Source organism: Dendrobium catenatum, unplaced genomic scaffold (genome assembly GCF_001605985.2).
Source record: "Dendrobium catenatum unplaced genomic scaffold, ASM160598v2 fragScaff_scaffold_30, whole genome shotgun sequence".
Lineage (NCBI taxonomy): Eukaryota > Viridiplantae > Streptophyta > Magnoliopsida > Asparagales > Orchidaceae > Dendrobium > Dendrobium catenatum.
In genome coordinates this window covers 343,075-370,174 of record NW_021318492.1, presented here as the reverse complement: position 1 = coordinate 370,174, position 27,100 = coordinate 343,075, and the positions used below count along the sequence as shown (strand labels likewise).

At 36.5% G+C, this 27,100-nt stretch overlaps 1 protein-coding gene and 1 pseudogene across 1 annotated transcript in view; both read right to left on the bottom strand.

The window, feature by feature from the left end:
• The window catches only part of LOC110103892 (probable cytosolic oligopeptidase A), a 48,621-nt gene that overhangs the window by 19,653 nt on the left and 1,868 nt on the right, over positions 1 to 27,100 (bottom strand). Inside the window, exons 3-11 of the mRNA XM_020832771.2 lie at positions 26,686 to 26,809; positions 22,812 to 22,888; positions 20,666 to 20,809; positions 20,301 to 20,531; positions 19,790 to 19,880; positions 7,276 to 7,397; positions 6,806 to 6,913; positions 6,449 to 6,694; positions 5,443 to 5,588 (exon numbers count right to left, since the gene is read on the bottom strand). Coding sequence (XP_020688430.2) covers positions 5,443 to 5,588; positions 6,449 to 6,694; positions 6,806 to 6,913; positions 7,276 to 7,397; positions 19,790 to 19,880; positions 20,301 to 20,531; positions 20,666 to 20,809; positions 22,812 to 22,888; positions 26,686 to 26,809 — 1,289 coding nt within the window. The remainder of the gene's footprint in view (positions 1 to 5,442; positions 5,589 to 6,448; positions 6,695 to 6,805; positions 6,914 to 7,275; positions 7,398 to 19,789; positions 19,881 to 20,300; positions 20,532 to 20,665; positions 20,810 to 22,811; positions 22,889 to 26,685; positions 26,810 to 27,100) is intronic.
• Positions 367 to 2,218, bottom strand: LOC110103711 (annotated as a pseudogene).

Here is a 27,100-nt window from a genome sequence, read left to right as displayed (position 1 = left end):
TAGAAAACTGCAAGAATGCCCAAAACAATGGCTGATTTTTTATTATTTCTATAATATGAAAGCAAGGCACAGGTGATCTAATATTAGAGAGGTAGATCGTCTCTCTCACAAGACCTGGACGCCTCTAGGAACTCACAACAAACACTAAGAACATAAAACTCAACAATAGCACACTCTAAACCCTAGACAACTCCACCTTAAATAGCACTAGAACACAAAATCATACATAAAACCTTCCTAAACAATTAAACATGATTTAAGAAACCTTCCTAAACAACTAAACATATTTTAAGAAACATTCCTAAATAATATTCCCTCTCGTTTTTAAATTCAAATTGAAAATTTTTCTATGAATAATTCTCTATATTTCTTCTCCTAACATAATGAATCACAACTTTGCTGGGCCCCACAAGGGGGGCCGAATTTTCCATGTTTTTTGCTCCAGGTTCTACCCAGCCAGATGTGAGATGGCTAGTTCGGTCCATGCAGGATCAGATGGCTAGGTTGGCTGCCCCCTCCAATCATATCAATACTTCCACTCCAAAGACTCACCTAATCCTCCAAGTGGGATGAAAAATATTGTCATGGAAGCACTGGACTAATAGCACATCCATTTTTAGTGCTAATAAAAGAGGGCTTCTCAGTTAGCTCATCCTCTTTTTTCAAAGTTGGCAAATAGAAAAGAGGAATTGTGCTATTAGATAGGTCTCCATCATGCTATATTTCCTTGCTTATAAATGCCAAAAATGAATGCTCTTCCTCCTTACTTCAAAATTCGTTTCTTTCATGCTTTTCCATCTATGACATCTACCCCACAAACCAATGAGTAACAGAGCATGCTCAAAAAGCCTAAGAGCTGCCAATGATGTCCGTAGACTTGAGGAGATTATTGCAATTGTGAAACACAGTAGGTGTGCGTACATGTTATTTTTGTCATAGTTAGTGGAGAAACAACCCACTTCAGGACTAAGTTTTGTTTTATCCAACAGATGGTTGAGTAAAACCTTCGGGAAAGGAAAAAGATTGATTGAATGAAGCATCTCAGCACCACCTTTTGTTTGTGCCAATGTTAACAAGAAATTCAAGGCTATTGTAAATGAAAATCGAGATTCTTTGATGTGTATTATCCTTCTCTGCCAGAACTTTCTTTAACCTTCCACTCTTATGCATCTAAAGTACTATATTAAATCCTCCAATTAACTCACCTTTTATGTAAAGCGGGGGAAAGCTAGACTAATCGGAAAAAGTTTGCAGGCCCTTCCTTACTTCCTCATCGGAAAGCACATCAAAGCTCTGAAACTCAATCTTCTCTCGTTTGAGGAGCTCAACAACCTTGCTGCTAAAACCACACTTATGCTCTTTAGGTTTTCCTTTCATGAACAGTACAACAGGACTTGAATTTATGAGAGTTACCAATCGAGAAGCTAAAGCAATAATAAGAGTTGTGGAGCCAACTGTTCTCGCATTTTCAGATCCCTAAGCTCAAGAATATGGCATGTTCTCCTTTGAAATAAGAAGGATTCCATGATCTCGAAAAACATCATTCAATTCTCCACTTTCATGCCTGGCAATACAATATCACAACCACCAAAAAGTTCACCCATGCAGCAGAGTTGAGGAAAAGTTGGCTAGTTAGAGAACTTCTTCATGCCCTCACGGATATCTTCATCTGATAGTATATCAAAACTTCCAAATTCAACCACCCTACGGCTACACTTGCTCAAGATTTCCTTCCATAAACAGTAAAACAGGATGAGAATTAACAAGCTGTTATAGTCGTTTAGTCAAATTTTCAGTCGACAGTGAATTTTTTGTTTCAGTCTTTGAAAAGCCATTTTTCCTTGCCAAATATTTAACTATTTCAAGAACTATAGGACCTGCAGTCATCCCCAGGCTTGCAGGTGCAACTGATTCATCATTATCAATAGTTTCAACAATTTTTGCAACTTTATTAGCCAAAACAGTTGGATTTGCACCCTCCAGTGTATCAAAAGTTTTTTTTTCCAATGCCCTCAATCATTTGAACCTTCAACTTCCTCACCCTAAGATCGTCATTGCCCCAATAACTTCTCCCTCCTCCAGTGTAGCTATTGTTGTGATCCCTCCATGCTTCCGCCATGTATTGAGAGTGGGAATCTTGCCTTTCTTCCATCCGCCTCATATGACCCACTCCCCATGGTTCGGCCCGTCCCTCTCCTCCAGTCGTCTTACTCCCCATGCCCAAACAGTCTCCCATAGTGGTCAGTCACCCTACCACCCTCACTATAACACTCACTTCTTGTTATCCCTCTTTCCGAAAATCCTATTCCGCCCCTTATCGAAGCCCTAGTTGGTGACACTTGATGAAAGGAGCTCTCTTCGTCAAACTCTTCTCGTCTAATCTCTTTCCCTTTAGATTCGGCCGAGAGAATCACGATCAAATCTTGATTAGAATTAGTAATTGGAACTGTCGGTGAGATTTTGGATAGCATTTCAATGAGCTTTCTCATCATCTCCTCCAGAATTTCCTTCCCTTTGGTTCAACCATAGGAATTGTCGGTGAAGCTTTCGACTGCATCTAGATCATTTTCTTAATCATATCTTCCAAGTTTTCAAGGTGGTTCTCTATGGATGAGAGCTTTTCTTCAATGGTTGACAACTTTTCCTCCATCTCGGAATATTTCTCTTCCATCACGGCCCTGAGTTATTTCATCTTACCTTCCAATGCATCCATCTTTTTTGATGTCATTTACCTCGCTAAAGTAAAAACAGCAAGCCAATAAATAGAAAACTACATGAATGCCCAAAACAATGGGTGGTTTTTATTATTTCTACAATATGAAAGCAAGATACAAGTGATCTACTATCAGAGAGGTAGATCGTCTCTCCCACAAGACATAGACGCTGCTAGGAACTCACAACAAACACCAAGAACATAAAACTCAGCAATAGCATACTATAAACCCTAGAATACAAAATCATAAATATAACATTTCAAAATAATTAAACATGATTTATGAAACATTCCTAAACAATTAAATATAATTTAGGAAAACTTACTAAACAATTAAACATATTTTAGGAAACGACCCTAAATAATATTCTGTCTCTTATTTAAATTCAAATTGAAAATCTTTTCCTTAAATAATTCCCACCTTATTCCTCCTCCTAACATAATGAATCACAGCTTTGCTAGGCCCCACAAGGGAGGCCGAATTTTCCGGATTTTCTAATCCAAGTTCTGCTCAACCGGATGGGTGGGCTAACTGCCCCCTCTAATCGTATCAGAGTACCGGAATTTTATTTCAACACAACAGGATCATAGTGACAGCATGTAAATACCAACCAAAGTCTAAGTTGATTATCCTTCTGATGAGTGCATATCATATAATCATTATTTAAAATTGTGCAATATGAGGCTCGTCTTGAGGCCCGACCCAGCACAATTCCAGTGAAAAACGCATCAAGAGTTACACCAAGAACTTTTTTTATGAGAATCACACCTCAGCTTGGTTGAGGCCTGCCTTGAGACGCACCTCGCCTTATTGGCGTTAGGCGTCAGCCTCACTCGATTTATATATTTTTTATTAAAACTACATAAATCCTAAACTAAAGCCCTGAACAAATCATGTCTTCATACACCCCCAAGCCGTAACAACTAGATCTCAACCTTCTCGACCTCCATCTCACCACCTTTGTCGTAGCCTCCACCATCATAGCCACCATCTAGAATCACTTGAAAGCCACACATCGCCACCACCTCCTCTTAAAATTTTGAAGTATTATTCTCATCTTTATGTTGATGAAAATTATTTATTAAAGAAAAATATAATTGAAATAAATGAAGAAGAAACAGATTGAGATGCATTGAACTCCACAAGCTGAGGCAGGGGAGAGACTAATCTGTTATGACGACGACTCAAATAAAAACCCACTTAGTGATGATAGTGTAGATGATTTCTAAGTTGTTGTCAATTATGTCAATTTTTTTTTTAAATTAAATGTTGATGAGTAGGGAACTGAGAGAAAAAATTTGGAGTTGAACTTGATGTTATAGGATACTTTTACATAATTCCTATATTTCAGGTTGTTTTGCTCTTATAATTTTTTGGATTTCAATTCTATTTAACACAATTTATCACTTGTTACTTTATGTCTTGTGCAATTTTTTGTTTCATATGTATGTCAATTTATCACTTCATAGTTCAATAGAAAGTTAATATGTCATTATTTAATATATTATTTGGGTATTATAAAAAAATCACTTTTAACCTTTATTTTCACTTTAAACATTTTTTGGATTTTGAGGCTTGCGCCTCAAAACGCCTTGAGGCTTACGCCATACCTCACGAAAGAAAAACGCCTCAACACCCAATTACGCAATTTTAAACCTTGCACATAATATTCACAATAATGTTTGCATAAATGTTAACAAGTACAAAGAAGTTGAATGTTAAACAAAAATAGAACAATTGAAAAATAACATCCTTTTAAGAGCAGCATGTCAGTATTCTGATCTTGAAACCGGAGAGATGGTGATGTTCATGTCTTTTTTTCAAATAATGTCCCCACTTTTCAAGATATCAAATGCAATTGCCTATTCAATACTAGGTTTGGAGAGGAGAAAAAATACGTCTTTAATATTAAGTTTGGAAGGGAGAACAAAGAAAAGGATTAAGGGAGGAAAAAAGAGTACCCTTCACATATTACAAGATACCATGGCATACTGAATAGTGTCCCCAAGATGTCTAATATGGTGATATCAACATCTGTTAAATTGGAAAAGTATGCAACTTATGAAATCAGGTCAATGACCATGTTAATTTATGCATAATTCTGGGGTGGATGTCTCTTCAGTTCAATCCAAGCACTGGTTCATTGAATTGTTCTATATTGTTCCCAGGCATTAGCTCGATTGACATCAAGCCACATAATACTATTCATATCACTGAACTGTCCAAGACAGGCATCGTAATTTCTAGAATTTGATCACACTAGAATCCACACATCTCCTTCACCTGACTAAGCTAGGTGTAATATGTAAACCGTATTTTATTTTTAATTGACTATAATGTAAAATAGATAATTATATACGAGACTAATATCTCCCTATCCAGATGATATTGATTGTGTAGCATTTGCCAATGCAAGCAAAACAAAGTGCAACATCAACCAGGTGACAAAAAATGTTATCAACCTCTAAAGGAAAAGTTGCTCCCAGTTTCACGATCACTAGGAGAAAAATGTACAATCATAAAACGCACCATCAGTTTTAGTATGGATACGATCAAAGACTGGTCAATCCATGATTGCCTACTATGTTATCACAAAAATTAGGCAAATTAAGTATGGATAGCATATTACACCTAATTAATGTTTCACAAACACGAAAAAGCATATATTTTCTTATCAAATGAGACCAGAAAAACTAAAAAATAAATAGCAAGTCTTTAATGCCAGTACCTCTGGTAACACCAGTTTTCCATGAATTGCGAGGGAAGTTCTACAGCATCCCATTCTATTCCCCTAATTCCAGCAACAAGCCCTTCATCTTGTTTGGTTAACATATGTTGTAGTGCATGACCAAATTCATGAAACACGGTCTCGACCTACCAATAATTGACAGAATAAACTTCAATTAAATGATGAGACTATGGAAAAAATATATGATATTTAAAGATAAAAATGAAAATAACTTGGAGAGAATCAAGTTTCAAAGCTTAGACAACATATGTTGAAGTACATTTCTCCTAATCACTAAATATAATAAAGAGTGCCCGTTGAACTAAAAGTGGCATTTCGTGCATTATGTGGGTGCTACATGTCATAATTGTTTTAAATTTGAATTAAAACAAATTCAAAAGCTAACTATCATCATGCATGTCATTGAATAAAATTTGAACCTCACTCCAAACTTATTTAAAAGCTAATTATTACTTAAGATATGCTGCAATTTGAATATAGTCATTTCATTTAATATTTTTTACTAATCACATTATGCATTTTATTATTCTAAATTTGAATTTAAATTGAAAATTACAACTATATTATTTTTTATTAAATCATGTATATCAATTACTATATTTAATAGCTATATGCACGCACACTTTAATTTTTAATAAACAATTTATTCATATTTAACTAAAAGAAATTTATTCAACTTTTAAACAACTGGACATTAGAATAGAACTAATAATTTAATTTAATTTCAACTGTTTCTATCAGCCATTGCAATCCAAGGGTATTGGGTAGTTTATGAATGAAAATGACCAACAAAAAACACAATGTAGTGGCTTGTAATTTGCTATACGCAGCATCTTGCTTACTTTTTGCATGCTCAAGACCTGGGCATTTTTTTAGTTATAATCAATGATGCACTTACTTGAACTTCAGATTAGAATACTAACTTCAGCAGAGGTCTGAAAGAATACTGGGAAACTAAAAATAATTAACGGTCATAGAAAGCTACCTCACGGAAAGTCATAAGGCTAGGTTTTCCTCCCACTGGTGGTGTTTGATTGCACACCATGTGGGCAGTGGGCAACCTAACCAAGTTGCCATCACGTGCAAGCACTCGACTACGAGCAAACACCTCATCCATCCAAGCTCCTCCTCGTTTTTCAGAAGGCCGGGAATAGGGATCAAAATAGAAGTGCGCAATTGGATTGCCTGAAGCATCTTTAACACAATAGAATTTCACATCAGAATGCCAAACCTGGAAAGAAATGATATAGATTTATTAAGAATATGGTGCAGCTTTCATCACAGAAAGAATCAATAACTATGTCAAGATGAAATAAAAAAGGAGCAACAAAAAGGAACTCACCGGGGCCAAACCATCAGCTGGTTCAATGTTGATTTCAAAAAGTTTATTTGCAAGATTGAAAAGACCGTCCATGACCTTAGGTAGTGAAAAATAAGGCCGCAACTCCTCCTGCAAAGGGACATCCATAAGAAAAATTAAATTCTCATTTGCATGATGTTCTGGGGACCCGGGACTTAGATTTCACTTCGAAAGAAAAAATAATCATAACGGCGTTCAGCACAGATACCGTGCTACACCAAAAATTCTGCAGTTTATGAATTTTTTATTGACAACAACTAAGCCAGCCATAAAAACAGTAGCAGGTAATCTTTAGGAACAAGAACAATAAAAGACAAACTACAATCAAACAATAGAATTGCTAGTGATATGAGAAAAATAAACATAGCATAAGTCAGCATTTCATAATTTGCAAAGCTAAATCATTGCCGTGATACAAAATTTTAAAGAAACTTCAACTAAGAATAAACTACCTCATTTATGTCAAATTTTGATTCACGAAGTCTTTCACTCCAGAAACCAATGTCCCAGTGACTTAAATCATTAGCTTCTACAGCACCTTTCTCTGCGGCAAATTTTCTAATGTCTTCCATGTCTGCCAAAAAACAAAATGACAATTACTATGGCATTTGACTAAAGGAATCAGGAAAAACTTGAGAAAGAACCGGTGACAAGAAGAAACTTTTAATATGCTAAATTCCTGATGCAGATCTAACCACCGTATCACCTGTTCAGTTCATATATTATCAACACAGTCCTAACTATTTGCTCAGCCTTACGAATCCCCATTTTGCAATCATTTTGTTGAAAAATGCCAAGATGTTGGACATATTTTTCGTAAATTATTTTAAAAGAACTAAAATCTATGTTATTTTGGTCTATCAATTTTCCCTTAATCCTTTGACAGAGCTATATTTATTTACCTATCTAATAACATATTCTCTATCACTCTCTATCATTCATTGTATAACAATTCTATTTTCAACTATCTTCAATAGATACTACTCCAATCATGTCTCTAATATCAAATTTTCGTATTTGTTCTTCCTGATTTTGCTACACATTCATCTTAACATTCTCTTTTCCAACACTCTAATTTATCAGCGGTATTACTATAGGAAGAGATATGAAAATGATATGTTTTGGAGATCAAATCAGCACCCAAAAAAGCCACTGGAGAAAAATTAACACCAAATAGCGAAAAATAGCCACCAAAAGAAAGAGGAAATAGCAATGATATGCATGAACAACACTAATAAAGCTGAAATAACAAGTTTCAATCAAAAAAATACAAGATACAATGGATTCACTTTTTCAAGAGGTGAATCAGCTCTCCCCCAATTTCCTAGCAGCAACTAGGAATTCAAAATCACCTAAGAAAAACTACTTCAGAAAATTCTTCACATAATCCCTACTACATACAAACTTTCCCTTTTAAAACCAGCCCTAATCCCACCATAAATGCACCTCACATTTTCTCCAATGATCTCCCCTTAAACTTTTTCCTCTTATAGGTCTAAAATGAGGTGTTGGGACCCACAAAACAAGAGCCTTTTTGGCTCTTGAACTAAAGTGGGGTCCATAGCCGTATCAATACTCCCCTCCCAAAAAGTCACATTGTCCTCAAGGTGGAAAGAAGGAAATTGCCTCTGGATAGTGTTGTAGGCTTCCCATGTCACTTCATATTCTGATAAATTATTCCACTTGATCAACACTTCCTTGATCCCTTTGTCTCTTTGGCACACACCTTGCACCTCCAGTGGTTTTAATATTACCTCCATATCTTTTGAGGGTGTAGTCGGTAGTGCAAGCGAGGGTATATGGTTTCCAATGGCTAGTCTCAACTACGACACATGAAATACTGGAAGGATGGTTGAAGTTGGTAGCAACAATAGACGATAGGCAACCACACCAATGCGCTCCACGACCTCGTATGGCTCAAAGTATCAAGGGGAAAAGCTTCTCATTCCTCCGTCTAGCTAGAGTCCTCTATCTGTAAGGTCGGATCTTTAGATAAACTATTTCCAATCTCAAACTACACATCCCTTCTATGTCCATATGTCTGCTTCTTCATTATTTGTTGTGCTCACAGTATATGTCTCTTCAATTCAGTCAAGATCCAGTCTCTTTCTCCCAAATACTGCTCCACTGACAATACTAGTATTTTTCCACAGCTATTGTATGATATGAAGTGTTATACCAGTACTCTACTCAAACTAGCCATTTGGCCCACATCTTTGGGGTATCCAAGACAAAACAACGAAGATAAGTCTCCATAGTGTGATTTACCACCTCCGTCTAACCATCTGTCTGAGGGTGGTAAGCGGTACTCTGCTTCAGGATAGTCCCTTGCATCTCGAATAGCTCCACAAAAATGGCTCAAAAAGACATTGTCTCTATCAAACACTATGGACTCAAGTATGCCATGCAAACAGACCACCTCTCTAATGAAAGCGGCTTTCACTAACACTGTAGTGTATGGATGGCGTAGAGAAATGAAATGAGCGTATTCGCTCAATCTGTCCACCACCACTAGAATCATGATGAATCATTCTAACTTAGGCAATCCCTCAATGAAGTTCATAGTCACATCTTCCCACACCTTCTCGGGTAAAAAGCTAAAGGCTGTAAAAGACCACCTAGAGTCATAGCATGGTATTTGTGTCTCTGTCATACATCACAATTGGCCACCATCTTTCTCCACATCCTTCTACATGCCCACCCAGTACGATTTTGCTGCTAGTCGACAATGTGTCTTTTGGATTCCCGAATATACCCCAATAATTGTGCCATGAAACTCCTGCAATAAGGGATGTGTGGTGATGTCCTTAATAGCACAAACCGTCACTGGTATAACAACTTCTAACCCACCAAAGAATAACCAGGATGACTATCCTTGTTTTGCAGTAAATCTCCTCTGATTTTACTCAACTCTTCATCATGCTCGCTTTCTTGCTTCAATTCCTCCGAATCCACCAATATGGAAACCGATGGAGTCATAACCTTAAGATCTTCACTACTTATGGAGAGAGCATCTGCCGCTTTATTTTCCAACCCGAGCTTTCATTGGATCTCAAAGTCAAATCCCAACAACTTCGAAAACCACCGTTGATGCTCCTCTATCACAATCCTCTGCTCCAGCAAAAACTTAAAACTCCTCAGATCGGTCATGACTATGAAGTGCTGCCCCAACAGTTAAGGTCGTCACTTTTAAATTGCTATCATAATCTCCATCAATTCCCTTTCATATACTAATTTCATTCTAACCTTAGCAGTCAACACTTGCCTGAAATAAGCTATGGGCCTCTACCATTGCATGAGAATTGCTGCCCACCAATAGCCTAATGCATCAATCTCTACTGCAAATGATTGGTTGAAATCTAGTAGTGCTAACACAATGACACTAGTCATGGTTTTCTTTAGTTGCTCAAACGCCTGAGTGGCTGCCTCCCCCTATTTGAAATCGTCCTTCTTCAGCTGCTCTGTTAACAGACTGGCTATAGAGCCCATCACAAACTTCATGTAATATCTTGTAAGTTCCAAGAACCCCCTTAGCCCCTTCAGGTTTTTAGGCACTGGCCACTCCACCATTGCCACTATCTTGGTTGGCTCCACTGACACCCCGACTTGAGACACTATATGTCCCAAGTACTCCACTCTTTGTTGCGCAAAAGAGCACTTCTTCATGTTAGCATATAGTTGGTGATTCTTCAAAGTTCCCAACATCATCCCCAAGTTCTCCAAGTGCACCTCCTCCGACTTGCTAGAAATAAGTATGTCATCAAAGAATGCCAAAGCAACCCTCCAAAGATAAGGCTTGAAAACCCTATTTATGAGTGACTGGAGAGTGGCAGGGGGATTAGTGAGGCCAAAAAGAATCATCAAAAACTCATAGTGTCCCTCGTGAGTTCTAAAAGTCTCGTGGGTGTCTTCTGCTCTCATTCTGATCTGGTGATACCCATACTTTAAATCGATCTTTGAGAACACCACCAAAGCATGCAACTCCTCTAACATCTCATCAATGACCGATATGAGAAACTTGTCTGGCACAGACTCCATGTTCAAGGCATGATAATCTACACAAAATCTCCAACTGTTATCTTTCTTCTTCACCAACAACACGCGACTAGAAAAATGGCTCACACTAGGCTTGATGATCTAGACTTTAAGCATCTCCTGAATTAGCCTCTCAATCTCATCCTTTTGGACCTTTGGGTAGCAGTATGGTCGGACACCAACGAAAGTGACTCCTTCCTTCAGAATAATAGCGTGCTCGTGCTCCCGTGGAGGAGGCAATCCTTGTGAAGGTTGGAAAACCTCACTGAACTACTGGAGAAGTGGCTAAACTACTTCTGGAATGTCCTCTATCTCCCGGGCATCTCCTCCCTCCAAGCTCTGGAGCTCCACAAAGAATCCCAATCCTTCACTCTGTATGGCACGTACCATGATTTTCAAGGAAACCATTGCTTTGGATAAACTAGGGTTTTCCTTAATCACCACATTTCTCCCCTCCATCTGGATTTCCATAGCTAAGGACTTCTAGTCCACCTTAGTCTCCCCAAAATTTGTAGCCACTTCATACCCAAGATCAGATCTGTACTTCCCAACTCTAGTGGAAGAAAATCCTCCCTAATATGAATCCCCTGCAACACCACCACCAATCCCTGACAGGAACCGCTGCTCTTCTCCACCTTCCCTCTACCCATCATAACCCCAAAACATCCTGTGTCTACCAGCTTGTCTACCACCTGATTAAATAAGAAATTGTGGGTAGCCCAACTATCCACCAAAATAACCACCGCTTCCCATCTTATCTGTCCCCTCACCTTCATATTGTGATTTGGGGTGAATCTTATTACAAAATTCAATGAAACCTCCACCACCTCCAAGTGTAAGGGCTCCTCTTCCACTAACACTTATCCTTCTGCCGCTACTCCGCCTATCTCCTCCTCATCACAAAGAAAAAGGACCTGCAAGGTGTGATTTTTACACCTATGGCCCTGTGCAAACTTCTTATTGCACCTAAAACATAGCCCCTTAGCTCGTTTGTCCTACAGCTCCGTATCAGTCAGTCGTTTAAAGTTTCCTCACGGTCGAGCTACCAAACCTTTCTCCTTTGGAGATTCTCTTTGACCTGATACAATTGGCACCCTAGGTGCAAAGAAGGTGGTCCCCTTTGCTACTCCTCTCAAGTGATGTTGTCCTCTATCAACTGGGCTAACTACATAGCTTCTCCCAAGTCACGGGGTTTTACCACTCACACAGCGGCCGTATGCTCTAGTTCGAGTCCCTTCATGAAATTGCTCTCTAACATCGTCTCTAGTAATCTCCCTAAATGTCCCGACATAAGCTAAAATCTCTCATGGTACCATGCCAGTACCTTTCCCTCGAGACATAGTGTTGTTGCCCTAAACCTCTCCCCTTCCATCAACCCGTTCACCGTAAAATATCTTTCTACTCTATAAATCCACCCATGTGCATCATCGCCTTCAAACACCGACATTTTTAGCTTCCTGACCTTCGAATCTCTCTCGCCCCAATTTCCCCTTCCTCCCTCCATGCCTCCCATGAAACAAGCATTCAAATCTCTCCACGGTTCCCTCTCCTCCTTTCTCCTTTCATATCCCTCTCTTCCTTCAAATTTAGCCCGCCTGTTCTCTTATTCTCATTCCCTCTTACCTCCATATTCCCTATCCATCCCCCTCTCAATAGAGGCTCAAGGTGGAGTATTCCCTCCTCTCCTAAAATTTCCACCTCTATGTCTCCCCTTGGCATGTCATTTCCCTGATTCCCCCTTGCTTCTAGCGGAGCCGCTTTAGTTTGAAACTCCAACATCCGCTTCATCATCGCTTCTAGATTCTCAAACCTTCCTTCCATCGCTAAAAAATGCTCATTCAACGATCTCACATCCGTTCGCAGCTGCCCTACTTCCCCCTCCAACTTTTCTTCCAACGCCTCAATTCTTCTCCTAACCATCGGTCCCAAAAACTTACTCTGATAACAATTTGATATGTTTTGGAGATTGAATCAGCACCCAAAACAGCCACTAAAGTGAAATCAACACCAAACAACGAAAAACAGCCACCAAAATCAAGAGAAAATAGCAATGGCATGCATGAACAACACTAATAAAGCTGAAATAACAATATTCAATAAAAGAAACACAAGATGTAATTGACTCATCGTTCGAGAGGTGAATCGACTCTGCCCCGATTTCCTAGCAGCAACTAGGAACCCAAAATCACCTAAGAAAAACTACTGCATAAAATTCTTCACATAATTCCTCCCACAAACAAACTTTCCCTCTTAAAACCAGCCCTAATCCCACCAAAAATGTACCTCACATTTTCTCCAATGATCTCGCCTTAATTTTTTTCCCACCATAAATGCACCTCACATTTCCTCCCATGATCTCCCCTTAAACCTTTTTCTCCTGTAGGTCTGAAATGAGGTGCTAGGACCCACAAAACAAAAGCATTTTTTTCTCTTAAAATGAGGTGGGCCCACATCCGTATCAAAAAACATGACTCAAATATGCGGGAAATCATTGATTCTACGAGACAAGTATCCTAAATATTCATAAAAATTCATTGTTTAGGGTTCATAGTGAACCCTGACCTAAGTAGTTAGAAGCATTGTTTAAAATTGAGCAATATGAGGCTTGTCTTGAGGCCCGCCTTCTCCGCAATTCCAGTAAAAAATGCCTCAAGGCTTACACCTCAAGCTTTTTTTATGAGTCTTACGCCTCATCTTGGATGAGGCTCGCTTGAAGTGTGCCTCGCCTCGTTGGCACGATGCGTATGCCTCATTAGCACGAGTCATACCCCTCACTCTATTTATATTTTTTTTAATTAAAAACTTACCTAAATCCTATACAAAAGCCAAAAAAAAACGTCTTCTTACACCCCCAAGCCGCAACAACCTTCTCAATTGCCTCGACCTCCAGCCCATCGCCTTCACCGTAGCCACCACTATCATTGTTGTCGCATGGGGATCACTAGAAAGCCGCATGCCAACACCATCTCCTCTTAAAATTTTGAAGTATTATATTTATGTTGATGACAAACATTTATGAAAGATGAAGATGATTGAAATAAATGAAGAAGCATATTGAGAGGTATTGGAACCTATAGGGTGAGGCAGGGAAGAGATCAGTTTGTTATGACAGTGACTCAAATGAAAATCCCCTTAGTAACGATAGTACAAATGATTTCTGAATTTTTGTCAATTATTTCAGCTTTCTTTAGGAATTAAACATAGATGAGCAGGCAACTGATAAAGGAAAAAATTAAAGTTGAGCTTGATGTTATATAATACTTTTATGCAATTCATATATTTTATGTTGCTTTGTTCCTGTAATATTTGAATTTCAATTCTATTTCACATAATTCATCACTTAACACTTTACATCTTATACAATTTTTTGTTTCATATGTATGTAAATTTGTTACTTCATAGTTCAATAAAAAGTTAAAATATCACATTTCAACATATTATTTGAATATTATATAAAAAATCACTTTTAACTTTTATTTTGACTTTACGCAATTTTTAGATTTTGAGGCCTATGCCTCAAAACACCTTGAGGCTTACGCCTCGCCTCACGAAAAAAAAATGCCTTAATACCCAATTAAGGCAATTTTAAACCTTGGTTAGACGAAATTTCTATTCGTGGGTCTAACCTGATGCAGGACTAATTAGATGCTATGGTTATGATTTCATTTGAACATTGCACAACTATTAAATTAGAATAATTTCAGAACAAAACTATAAGCAATCTTCAAACGACGGTTAAGACAAATGAAGCGATCAATTGCGTAGGCGAAATCACATGCTCCGAATTTGAAACGTGCAAGATAATTAAGAAAATAATCGTGGCCGTAGATCGACGGCCGCGTCTCTGATAAACTCTCCATGATGATCTGATGTCCCCATCATAACCTATGGAACCTTGTTAAGAACCCAGGTTCCCTCATCCAAGGTGCTACCATAGACAAGAGATGGAAAGCATGCCAAGATGACCAATTTCAAGAGATGCCTAAGCTAATATAGGGCATTATGCTCTTGCATGTGGGCACCATATGCCTAAGGTTTGGAGAAATTAGCCATTAGGTCATGCCTATTTTTATAGAAGATTTATTAAAAAAAATTCTAAAATTATGAAACCACTATATCATTTACTTGAGGACAGCATACCATTTGAACTCAATTTTGACTGTTTAACTACATTTGAAAACTTTAAGAAGTGCTTAGTTACTGCACTTATCATCATTTTTACCTTAATGGTTTTTAAATTTTGGATTGATGTATAATGGTAGTGACTAGCTGGAATTTTGATAGTAAGACAGATATGTGATTCAGCTTCTTATTTTAGGCATGATTAAACATGATACTAGCCTAAAGGTAGTAAGAATGGCTAACCTAGTCATATTAATATTACATATGCTCCTTCATGAACCTTAACCTTTCTTGACAATGGCTTATCACAAATAAACCCACCTTATTTCAAAGAAGATGACCTAAAATATTCATCTTTTAGGTCTGCCATAGAAGTTAAATAAGATTCTATCAAGGACCAAATTGGCAAACCCAGTACCACATTCTTTATATGGCCTTATGTTGGTGTGTTAATGTCATTATTATAACAGATGCCTCAAAACCACATAGCTATTTACTCAAATTTCTTCATTTAATAGATAAGAGGATGAATCCACTCGGAAAGACTAGAATGACTCCACTAAGAATACATATTTTAGGAATAAAGGCTAGCCTGATTGGAAATCAATCACCATAGGTTAGTCTAACCGCCAAGACTAATCACAAATAGCTAAACAAATATCATCTATTTATCATGTTTTGATTGCCTCAAGAAATTTCTCATCTTGGTATGTAAATTAAAGTTGAGGTACCTCACTAATTCAACATTTCAATGCTTTGAAAAAACACAAGTGGCCACTCAAACTAGTCGAATTTGACACGGTTCACCCAAGAGTATGGTTTACATCACTTGATCAATCATTACTGGCACAAGTCATCCAAATCATTGGCAAAATAACCAAGTCAATCAAGCTAGAAAGAGGGTACTATTTAATTTTTTTGAAAGATCGATAGAACACAATTTTTCTCAAGCTCAGCTCTCAGCGGCAAGGGATCTGATTTTAACATTCCTATATTTTTCTTATTACTTTAACCTATTTTATAATTTTTTTCCCTTTTGTTTGGATTTTGAACTTTTAAATAATTTTGTTGGTGAAAAAAAGGATTTTGCACTTAAAACATGCTGGGAAAGCCTTAAGAATGTTTGAAGGACAATATCATTTCTCTAGAACTTATTTGAAAATTTAAAAGCTTTAGAAGGACCTTATGAACCTTTTTTTTTTATTTCCCAAGGTTACGTGCAATTTAAAAAAAAGTGGCTTTTCAACAAAATTCCTGTGGTCAATCAATCGTCCTTGTGATGTCGCATTGACAACTAACACGATGAGAATAGCAATGAAAGCCATTTTTTTCCCTTTCAATTTATACACATCCACAATACAAATTTAACTGTAGATGGGCTACCAACAAATATGAATAGCCAAACTAAATTACCTTTTGAGTTTTTCAAGTCCATCATATCTCAAAGGTTGAATAAATTGCACTCTTTGTTGGATCATTTCCATTTCTCATATGAAAGAATTGTGATTGATTCAAGTGCAACTCAATAAAACATATATCTATAGTTTTTTTTTTTTATCATCTTCCTTCCACATTTCTTGATTTATATTTTCTACATACCATATGTCATTAGCCGGTCCATCAATAAATGTTGCATGTTGTCATGGCATGCATGGCATTCAGTGTATCTGATCCCATGTTAGCATGCATGATTTAGCAATCTGGTGGTGATGTTATGAGAAATATATAGTGGCGAACTAGGTCGAACTAGTCTTTACGAGTTGATCATCATGTCTCACTCAAATTTCTCCTTGCTAACTCAGCATCTAGGCATGCATGCAACAACAACATCAACATCAAGCCTTTATCCAACTAGGTGGGGTTCCGTATGCAGGGAAATTATAAAATAACACAAGGTATCTGTGCATGGTGATACACAACTATGACTATAAATAGTTTAGTTACACGCAGCCTCATTATCTGTCTACTTTAAGTGCATGTATCTACAATATGCATTGATAAATTGGTTTTTTTTTTTTTTTTTTTTTGGCATGATCTTTTAGTCTTCCTATTCAAAGAGCATGTAATTAAGTAAGTAAATTCAGCTTTGGTGTTGCATATTTTGCCTAAAATTTGTCGAATCTTCATATTTTTTGTTCTTTATAAGGTTGACAAGAATTAAGGAAGCTTTTAATCAACCAGTTTTTGATGTAGGCAAGGGGGGTCAAAACAAGTTGGATTTTAAATTTTGGTGAGCTTCTAAAATCGGCTCATTAATGAGCCTTTTCTACTTATTTAGCTCAATAAATGGTGGAATAAATTTACTTCCTAGCTCATAAAATCAAAAAGGTATTCTCATTATTATAGAGTGGACTTGTGCCTCTTCCCCTTCCTTTGTCTTCTCAGTTTCCCCTTGCTGGTTGGTTTCCCGTGCCTTGCCCCTTTGTCTCCTGTGCTGGCTCTTCAGATCCCTTGCTGGTTGGTTTCCCGTGCCTTGCCTCTTTGTCTCCTATGCTGGCTTTTCGGGTCTCCTGCTGGCTGGTTTCCCGTGAACTGTTTGGGGGAAATTCCATGGGATTTTCTCTAATTTCTGTGCAATTTTTCTGCTGCAGTTTCTGCTATCCCGTGCAGAATTTCTGCTGGCTGTTTGGGAATGTATTTGGCTGATTTTTGGGGACCTTTCAGCTGCTATCTTTTGGCCTTCTATTTGGTGACTTTTGGTCTTCCATATTCCCTAATATAGTGGCTGTTTAGCTTCTTTCTTTTCTTATAAATGGGAGATGTTTTGTATGTTTAAAGGTTGGTGGAAATTATGATTTTTGAAGACAAAACCTGAGGGTTTTCTTTGGAATAGCTTGAGAGCTGTCCTTCTCATTCCTCTCCACTCTATAGCTTGCGAGCTATACTTCCTCTAGTCTTCTAACCTCTTCTTCTCGCCACAAGTATCCACCCCACCTGTATCCTTCTCTCAATGATTGGCAAGCTCCTTTAGGTGCCTTTAATTTGTGTTTATGTTGTCAAAGTTTGTAAGATGTTTGTGTCCAAGTTTGTAATAGTCTTTTTTATTATATAAGTTTGTTTTTTGTCTAATTTATAGAGTTTTTGTGAGTTCATGTAAATTTCTATTATCTGGAAAGAGTTTATTTTGCTTGCAAAAATTTGGGGCCCTTCCCAAATTTTTGCTTGCATCAGTTTCACAACTCAATTGAAACCTTTTTCAATGACGTTTAGGCGACAATAAGGAGTTCATTGTAGGGGTCCAAGTAAATTTGTTTTTTTAAATTGTCTTTATTTTTTGCATTTTTTGTGCAAAACCTTACTGGCGGTGAGCATTTCACAATGCTTACACACAGCACTATGGCGCAAGGCAAGTTTTAGCATAGTCATTGATTTTGCTATAACTTCAACAATATTTTCTTATAGAATCTCACGAGAGGTCATAAAGAGTACTACCAAGGAGCCCCACATCAAAGAAGGCAGGAGAAGGAACTACTCGAAGAACATAAGCAAATGAAAGCCTCCATAACCACATCATTTATAGGATCTAGGTGCCAATGTAATATCACAATAGTGCATACAAGTGGAGCCCACTATCATGAACCTTACAAGAATATCTTAAACAGATTTTTTTTATGTTTTGGCATTTTTTTGTTGAAACTTCTGTGTTTTATCAAGCACTTCCAAATCTTCAGGGGGCTTGTATTTATAACAATGAATATGACTCATTCCTCAGCATCCATTCAATTTAAAACTAGATATTTCCTAAGGAGTCTGCTTACAAATGCCAAAGAATAGGGAATAGAGGCGAGGTCCATTGTTTAAGTGATTTGCGTAGCATCGACCTAAGATTTGTTTGAGAATTCATATTTTACCTGCAAGCCAAAAAATAAAACATGGCTTGACCGCATGAGCATTGTTTCAACTTGCATAGAGAAATGTAATTACATGCCTACAACTCCTTTTCAAGTAATTTTTTATTTATTTGACGAGAGACAAAAAGGCTTCAAATGGAGACTTGCCAAACTACAACTACTCCCAAAACTTAAAAATAAACCCCTTCATAGGATTGCAAATCTAGCCAACCAATCTGGAGAGCTATTATATCCATTGACATATTTTAACAACATAATGGACACCTTGTGCAGCGATAAAATTGCATTATAACTCAAAATCCCTCAAAAATATTTTTTAATTAGGGAAAATAAATTTTAAGCCGAGTTATGACACTTGAAATCAATGCTCGAGGCTACAAGACATGAAATACCAGAAGCAGAGCCAAAAAGCAAAATCATTGTACTACGTAAGGCGCAATGCAATGAAGTTCTAAATAGCAATTTCAGGATTTCGCATTATTATGAAGTAGCCATTCTAACCATACCCTCAAATCATTTTCCATACTAACTCAAGACTAGAAGTGAGGTTGATGGTAGGAAAATATATCAACTCAAACCAATTTTTCATGGTGCCCTGAACAAAATGTCAGTAGCAATAAATCTCGTTGAACATAATTTACAACTAAATTTGACTAATTTCTCTAATTAATAGATATCATCAATGTTTTTAAATTTCGGTCATGAATGCTTCAAACTTGTAGGCCTTACCAGAACATCAAATATACTCTAACTGTAGACCAAGGCTTGCCAGAACTATGCCTTTTGTCAAGTATAGACCTATGAGCCTACCATAGTCCTTAAAACAACTTGCCCAGATGATAAGTCGAGCAAGATTCATCAAGTTAACACATTTTGGGCAATCTAAAAAGTACGTATCTTTCTTCTCGCAAACTACAGTCATCATACTCTGGGATATTATGAGGTATATGCCATTTACCTTGAACTGCAGGATCCCAAGATGCATTTCGCAGCTTTTCAATGAGATTTTCTGCTGATTGAACTGTAGCCATCTTCATTGACATGCTTACCTTGAAGAAAAACAAAAGAAAAAAAAAATAATACTCAAGTTCTAATTTGTTCGGACAAAAAAACATATTAACTTGAACAGAAACTATGCTGCCGTTCTAAGGGGTCTAAAAGCTGAATCAATTTCATATATTATACCAAGTAAATGCAAACTCCTGCAAAAGTGTTAGCTCGGCTCAAATTTCTCTCTCAAACTGATTACAACAAAATCAGCGAGTTGGCACATACAGATCCAGTTTAGCCTAAATGAGCATAGCAAATCAACTCTTCATGAAAACCACTTAAAAAAATTTTGCAACATATAGGAGGAACACCAAGTAAACCAGTCTGAGAGAAACTATTCAAGCAAATATTAAATTTACCTAAGATTAAACAAAACCACCTTAACAGTGACTAAAACTAAAAAGACAAGAACAGCTTACCTCAGCAAAGTTATTATATCCAAGTAGCTTAGCTTTCTCCGACCTTAGCTTCAAAATTTGATCAATAATCGGAGTATTATCCAAATCTCCATCAGATGCACGAGCAATATAAGAACGATATACTTCTTCACGCAATGTTCGGATTTGAGCATGTTGCATTACAGCAGAAAAGCTTGGATAATCTAATGTTATAATCCAAGGTCCACTTTCTTCAGAAGCATTTTCATGACCCTGATGTGGCATCATAACCATCATCAGACAATATCCCATCAATTAGGATGATTATATCCACAAATAGTGCATACCAAAAAATTGGTAACATGTCAGACATTAAGGTTTTTTGTGCAAAATCTAATAAGCGATACCTTGGATATGGCTGTCTGTGCAAATAGACCAAGAGCTGTAGCAGGCAACCCTTCAAGTTCCTTTTTATCTGTGATTAACTTTTCGAACTTCTTGGTAGCGTCCAAAACATTTTCATTAAATTTTTGAGATAACTTCTCAAGTTCCTGCAAGTTCATGTGATACCTTTGATAATATTTTCTGAAAATTACAAATAAATGATTTCTAATGAAAACATTTAGCTCAAACACTAACTAAAATTCATATCTTGTTTAAAAGATGCCTTCAGAGAATGAGATTCATATTATCTGCACTTGGGGTCACATAAAATGGAATGGCAACCACAAATTCAGGTTAAGGTTACAAAATATACCATCATTGAATAATTCAGAACTTCATATTTTTCTTCAAAATAGAATATCGTATAACAAAAATAATAACAACAGCAACAAGTCTTTATCTGCTATGTGGGGTCGACTACATGAATCTTTTTTCACCATTCTATCCTATTGAGTCAATTTCTCATTTAAATCTAATTAAAAAAAAATATCATGTACAACACTTTCTAACCAAATCTTTATAGGTTTATCTCTACCTTCTTAGCAGAGACTAAATATAATACATCTACTCGCCTAATCGGGTCATCGGAAGGCCGATGTCTTATGTGACCAAATCATTTAAGGCAACTCTTTCTAATCTTATCTTCCACTATAGCTATTCCAACCTTTTCATGCACATACTCATCTCACAAACTATCTCAATGTAAAGCCACTCATTCACCTAAGCATCCTCATCTCAGCAACATTTAACTTAATTTTATGTTTCTCTTTTAATGGCCAACATTCTGCATCATAAAACACTGTAGGACTCACCACCATAATGTACTTTCTATAACACAACAAGCCAATGCATTTCTTCATTTCAACCATCCAACATGAATTCTACTAATACTATTCCATCTATTTCACAACCATTTTGAACAACAGACTTAAAATGAGAAATCTTTCAAATGACTTGATCAACCAATGTCACAATCACGCCACTAGATCTATTACTACTAAAATTACATTCCATGTGATCAGTTCTAGATCTACTTAAAAAAAAAAATCTTTAGATTCTCAAGTTAACCTCCATAATTCAAGTTTTTTTCATCAATTCCCTCTTTAGTCTTAACAACAACAAGAATATCATCAACAAAAAGCATAAACCAAGGTACATCCTCTTGAAAATGTCAAGTAAGAAAATTCATGACTAAAGCAAAAAGATATGGCTTAAAGTTGATCCTTGTTGTAAACCAATAAAAATAGAAAAAACATGGTCAAACTACCTTGTGTTTGAACACAAGTAAAAGCTCCACTATGCATATCCTTAATGACTAGAATATAAACATTATTAAGTCATTTCTTTTCTAGAACTCTCTAAAGCACTTCTCTTGAAACTTTATCATAAGAAAGGTAGAGGGGCTTTTTAAATGACATTAAAATAAAGAGCAAAATATAAAACCGTGTTAAGAAAAATTAAGGCACCATCTCCAGCACCACATCCCTTTTGTGACTCAATTAACCCTCTTTTGAACTTACTTCCCTCTTGCCCACAGCATGTTGGATTTTATGCACGAGTAAAAATAGGTTTGATTTTGTTTTTCATCACCTTTTTTTATTAAGTTTAAATGAGAATTTGACTCTTAATAGGACAATGAAAAAAAAAATTCATGTAGCCGACCACACGTTGTGGAATAAAGGCTGTTATTGTTGGTTGGATTCAGCCATAAGCTGAACCTGCTATTTGTTTGGACGACTCAAACAGTTTGATTCAGCTATTTTTTGTTTAAGTTGTAGTCTTTCTTTTATCTTTGTTTCAGATTATATAAATAGGATGGCCGACCTCATTTTGAGGTGGTGAAGAGAATAAAGTAACGTTTCATTTTAGCCTCCACTGATTTTTGTATCCAGGAAATCAATTCAAGGTGATGGTTTTTATGTATTCTGGCTGTCTTTTCTGTTTCTATTCCAGATTTTTAGTTCTCTCAAAATTCTTCCATAGCCTCTCTATTCCGGAATTAAGCTGCTTCACGTTGATTTGGGTAACAAAAATCAGAAACAGCTTACTTAAGGAATGATAGTGTCCAGCAGAATAAAAATCAGCCAAAAAAAGGACATCAAGATGCACCTGCTCAATTTCATTGAATTTCTCCCGTTGTTCATCTTCAAGAGCAACACCATTTAGAACAGCTTCCTTGACTTGCCCTGCAGGATGAAAGATTGTGAACCTTGTGATTGTCCATATTTCACAATTAAGGTTTTCAATGTTTTGATAAATGCTGTCGCTGGAGTACAAATGATTATGATGCATTGCCAATGCATTGCCAATCAGCAGCAAAGGGTGATTTACCATGTCAGTCAAGAAAACTGTGGTCATGCAAAAATAGCATAGAACATTAAAATGTACGGAACATAAATGTAATCTGCTCATTTCATATGAAGGAAGAGGTCATTACTCACAACCATCCACACAAATTCACAAATTCTAAGTAGTAGATGGCATTTTACCAGAGATGTTGCTGATACGATTGCTTCTTTGCCCATGAAAGACATTTAAACGCATAAAACTCTCCTATAATTCATCTCCATTCAAAATCTTCGCTTTCAAGAAAACAGAGTACACTTACAAATTCTTTATAAGGTTAGCCTTCTCATAACTCAGAACAAAATACAATTATGTCAAAACTTCAAATTGCAATTGATGCATAACATATATGAAAATATGATTTAGATTAGTATTTTGTACGCTTGATGATTAAGAGCAAGTTAACTAAGCTTTATGGTGAGTTAAACAATGAAATAAAACATAAAGAGCGGTAAACACAAGCTTATGCCAATTCCTCCCCCGAATTGGGTTTGGATTTCCTCCTACGCCATGGCCGTCAGTAGTCTCTCTCACTTCCGATGTACCCTGATTGGTTTTCATCTCCAGTAGTTTCTTCATCATTTCTTCCATAGCCGCGAACCTCCCTTCCAACCTATCATTGTTGGTGGAGATTTCCAGGAACTTTCCCTCCAGATCTGTTTTCAGTTGACCGAACTCGCCTTCTAATACTTCCACCTTCTTTCCGGCCATTTTTCTTCTATCGGATCCACAAAAATCTTCTTCCGGAGACGAAGATCTTGCTGAAATTTCAGGATTTCAGCCGCCGGTGGTCCCGAATCGACGCTCTGATACCAATTTGATAGGAAACACTTGGATTTCCAAGTGTTTCACACCAAAACCAAGAGGATCCAAAGGAAAACTGCTGTCCACAGCAGAAAAAACAGCCAAAATACAAGAAAAATCTGAGAGGAAAGCGTAGGAAAACGATGCAAACACTTTTATTTCGATAACGGATGAAAAGCACTTGCAAGATACAACTTTCCTTCAATTCGAGAGGAAGGAAAAACTCTCCAAAAGATCTCCGGCGAAGCCAAGAGCCCAAGACACCAAAACCTAGATCTCAAAACAATTCAAATTCAAGATAATCCCTAATTCTCTCTTAACTCTCTAATTAAAGCAAAAGGAAAGATACAAATTACATAAACACCCTCTTCATTCAAAAATTCCCTCCAACGAAACGCTCAAAAGCCGCCTAGCCCGCTCCTTCGTCCGCGGTTTCTGCGATCGGCGGGTTCCGCCCGGCTTTGGACCGCCGGGTGTAGAACCGGACCGGTCCAGCTGGGACCGGTCCAGTTCTACGCGTAACAATTTAGTTAAATGGTAGATCCAATTTGGTGATAGTATTTCAAAGCTACACAATGATTTACCATTACAATATTGAGACTGACATGTTTGACAATAGGATGTGAGCAAAACTAAAGTACATATAGTCAAGTTCATCCCAAAAAAAAAGAGAAATATTCTAACTACTTTAAAAATTAACTCCTTATTATAATTCCTGTATAACAAGATATTGAAGTATTAAATTTGAAGAAAAAGTCACTAAAGCATGACAATAACCCTTATTTTGCAATGATGTGTCACTAGACAATGAATAATTTTAACATGATGATAAGGAAGTCACACCATCTGAATCATAAAAAAAATATCCAAATTCTTGTCCAACACAAGATAAATATGTCTAACACAAATCAACATGAAATAAAAAGAAGACGAATAGAAAAAAAAAAATTTAGGTATTGGAAGTCGTTTTAAAATTTTAATTTATATTCTTAAGTACTTATCAATGATTATTGATTAACAAAGAATATGATTGAGATCAAGGAAGAGGAGGAAAATTCAGAGAACATCAATACATTGAAGAAAAGGCGAAGGGAGAAAGTTATTCATTCTGATGATAACTCTAATGAAGACCCCTAAACGATGAGAGTGCTAAGGACTTCTGATTAGTTATTATATCCTTAGTTGGATGATAGGTAATAAAAGTAGAAAGAGATAAACTTATTGTGTTAAATTTTTATATTTTGAATTGTTATGTTATAGTCCTTTAACCCTTACTCATTTGATATCTCATGTTACTTTGATGTTTGTATTAGACTTCTATTTTGCATGATCTGTTTCTTATACTTTTTGCAATTTATTACCTCTCACTATTTCAGAATGTTTCTATATTATCTTTTATTATATTAATAGGTAAGGATGCTAATATGTCAATTATTATTCGCAATTTGACCTTGCGTAATTTTTTTATTGTAAGGCTTGTGCCTCAAAATACTTTGAGGCTTATGTCTAGCCTAACAAATGAAAAGCATCTAAAAACCCACCTGCACAATTTTAAAACTTGCTACTAATCAAAACTTCTAAACCTCAAATGACTTTTACAAATATTAATCCTAATGCTTATATGTTTATTTGTCATTTGGCAGCCATACATTTGGCTTTGTCAAAGCATGTTTGATCCACCGACATTACCAGTAAGTGACACTTCAACTGAAGTGTCCTTCAATTGCATGAGTGGTCAGCCTAGTTTTTCCATCAATTGTCATATAAAGAGAGATCGATCAATAAGTCTACTTTTGGGTCATTCAGCATTCACAGATATCTAGTTCATCACACGATCCGTCATCACATGATATATGAGTACATAAACAGCTAATTCATTTGTCTCCAAGTCTTCTCAAGGAGTGCCATGGCTCAACTATCCAAAGTTGAGTTCTTTTTTCCCTGGGAAGAGTTGATAAATCCCGTGACATTCATTGTCGTAAACTACATCCCACTCAATGTAAGATTAGATTAAACCTAAAAAGCTTCTAAAAATGTTTAGTAATTTTTTAATTGTTAAGGGCATTTGAGTCGTCTAAGTTTTTTAACTCATTAGTTATTATCCAAAAAGTATAAGTGTTGTTAAGTAATTCTTGGGTGATATTACTCCCCTTTAGCTTGTGTATCCACTTTTAGACTAGTTGATAAAAAAGAGTGTGAATTTATGGCCAACAATCATGCACCTGCAAGTTGTTGGCCAACAATCATGCACCACACCCACATGATTGATGAGATATCATCCTTCCCTATGTGATCTGGTAGGTGTTTGATGAAATTGAAATCGTCTCAAGATAAAATTTAATCATCTTTAATAATTAGCATTGCCGTTTCATAGTTTTCATTCCAATTTACTGTTGTCCAGCCTTCCTACAGCCTAATAACCATCAAAATTACTCCTAAAACCTATTACTTTCCTGCCCTTTCTGCCACTATCAATGCATCGCATAATTAAAGGTTTTATAGAAATTTAGCCTCACTTGTTATAAAACAACAAAACTTCTGAAGTGATATGAAAAAAAAAATGCTAGTCACAGAAAAATGAAATCAAAATACTTCATTGATAAGAAAAAAATATATATTGGATATGTGAAATTAGAGAAGTGACATCAAGGAAATCCAGAAACTCTTAGTTCAAGAAAAAGCTAGTTTTTAGCAAAAGAATTTTGTCATTTAAAGATTAATATCGACTATAGCACAAGGTACAAACGCAACACAGTCAATGTTAGTTTTTATCATATACATGTTCATACATCACAAAGTATAATCACAAAATAGTAGGAGACAAGATATCTACCTTCTACAATTCGTTTATGAGCAGCAGAAAGAGATGACCATGATGCTGAATCTTGAATCGCCTTAAATGCGTTATATATAGGTTTACTTTGTCCTAATCTGAGTTGAAACTTGACCTTATCAGGCTGTTTATAATAAAACAAAAAGAAAAGGAGAGACTGACGTCAGTTTGAACACTATCAATCAATGAGCAAAGAATAAGCAAAGAAAAAACTCACATTAAGTAATGAAGTAATAGAAGCTATTAAACAAGTGAGATTTATGTTTAGTTAAACATACGCGTAAAAATTCCACATGGTTGGCACTCACCCTTAGGGTAGAACATTCACAAGATTGGCATTCACCCATATGCTTAAGCTTTGGATTAAAAACAAAATATACAATTGGTGTATCTGTCCCAACATAGGTCCCTTTGA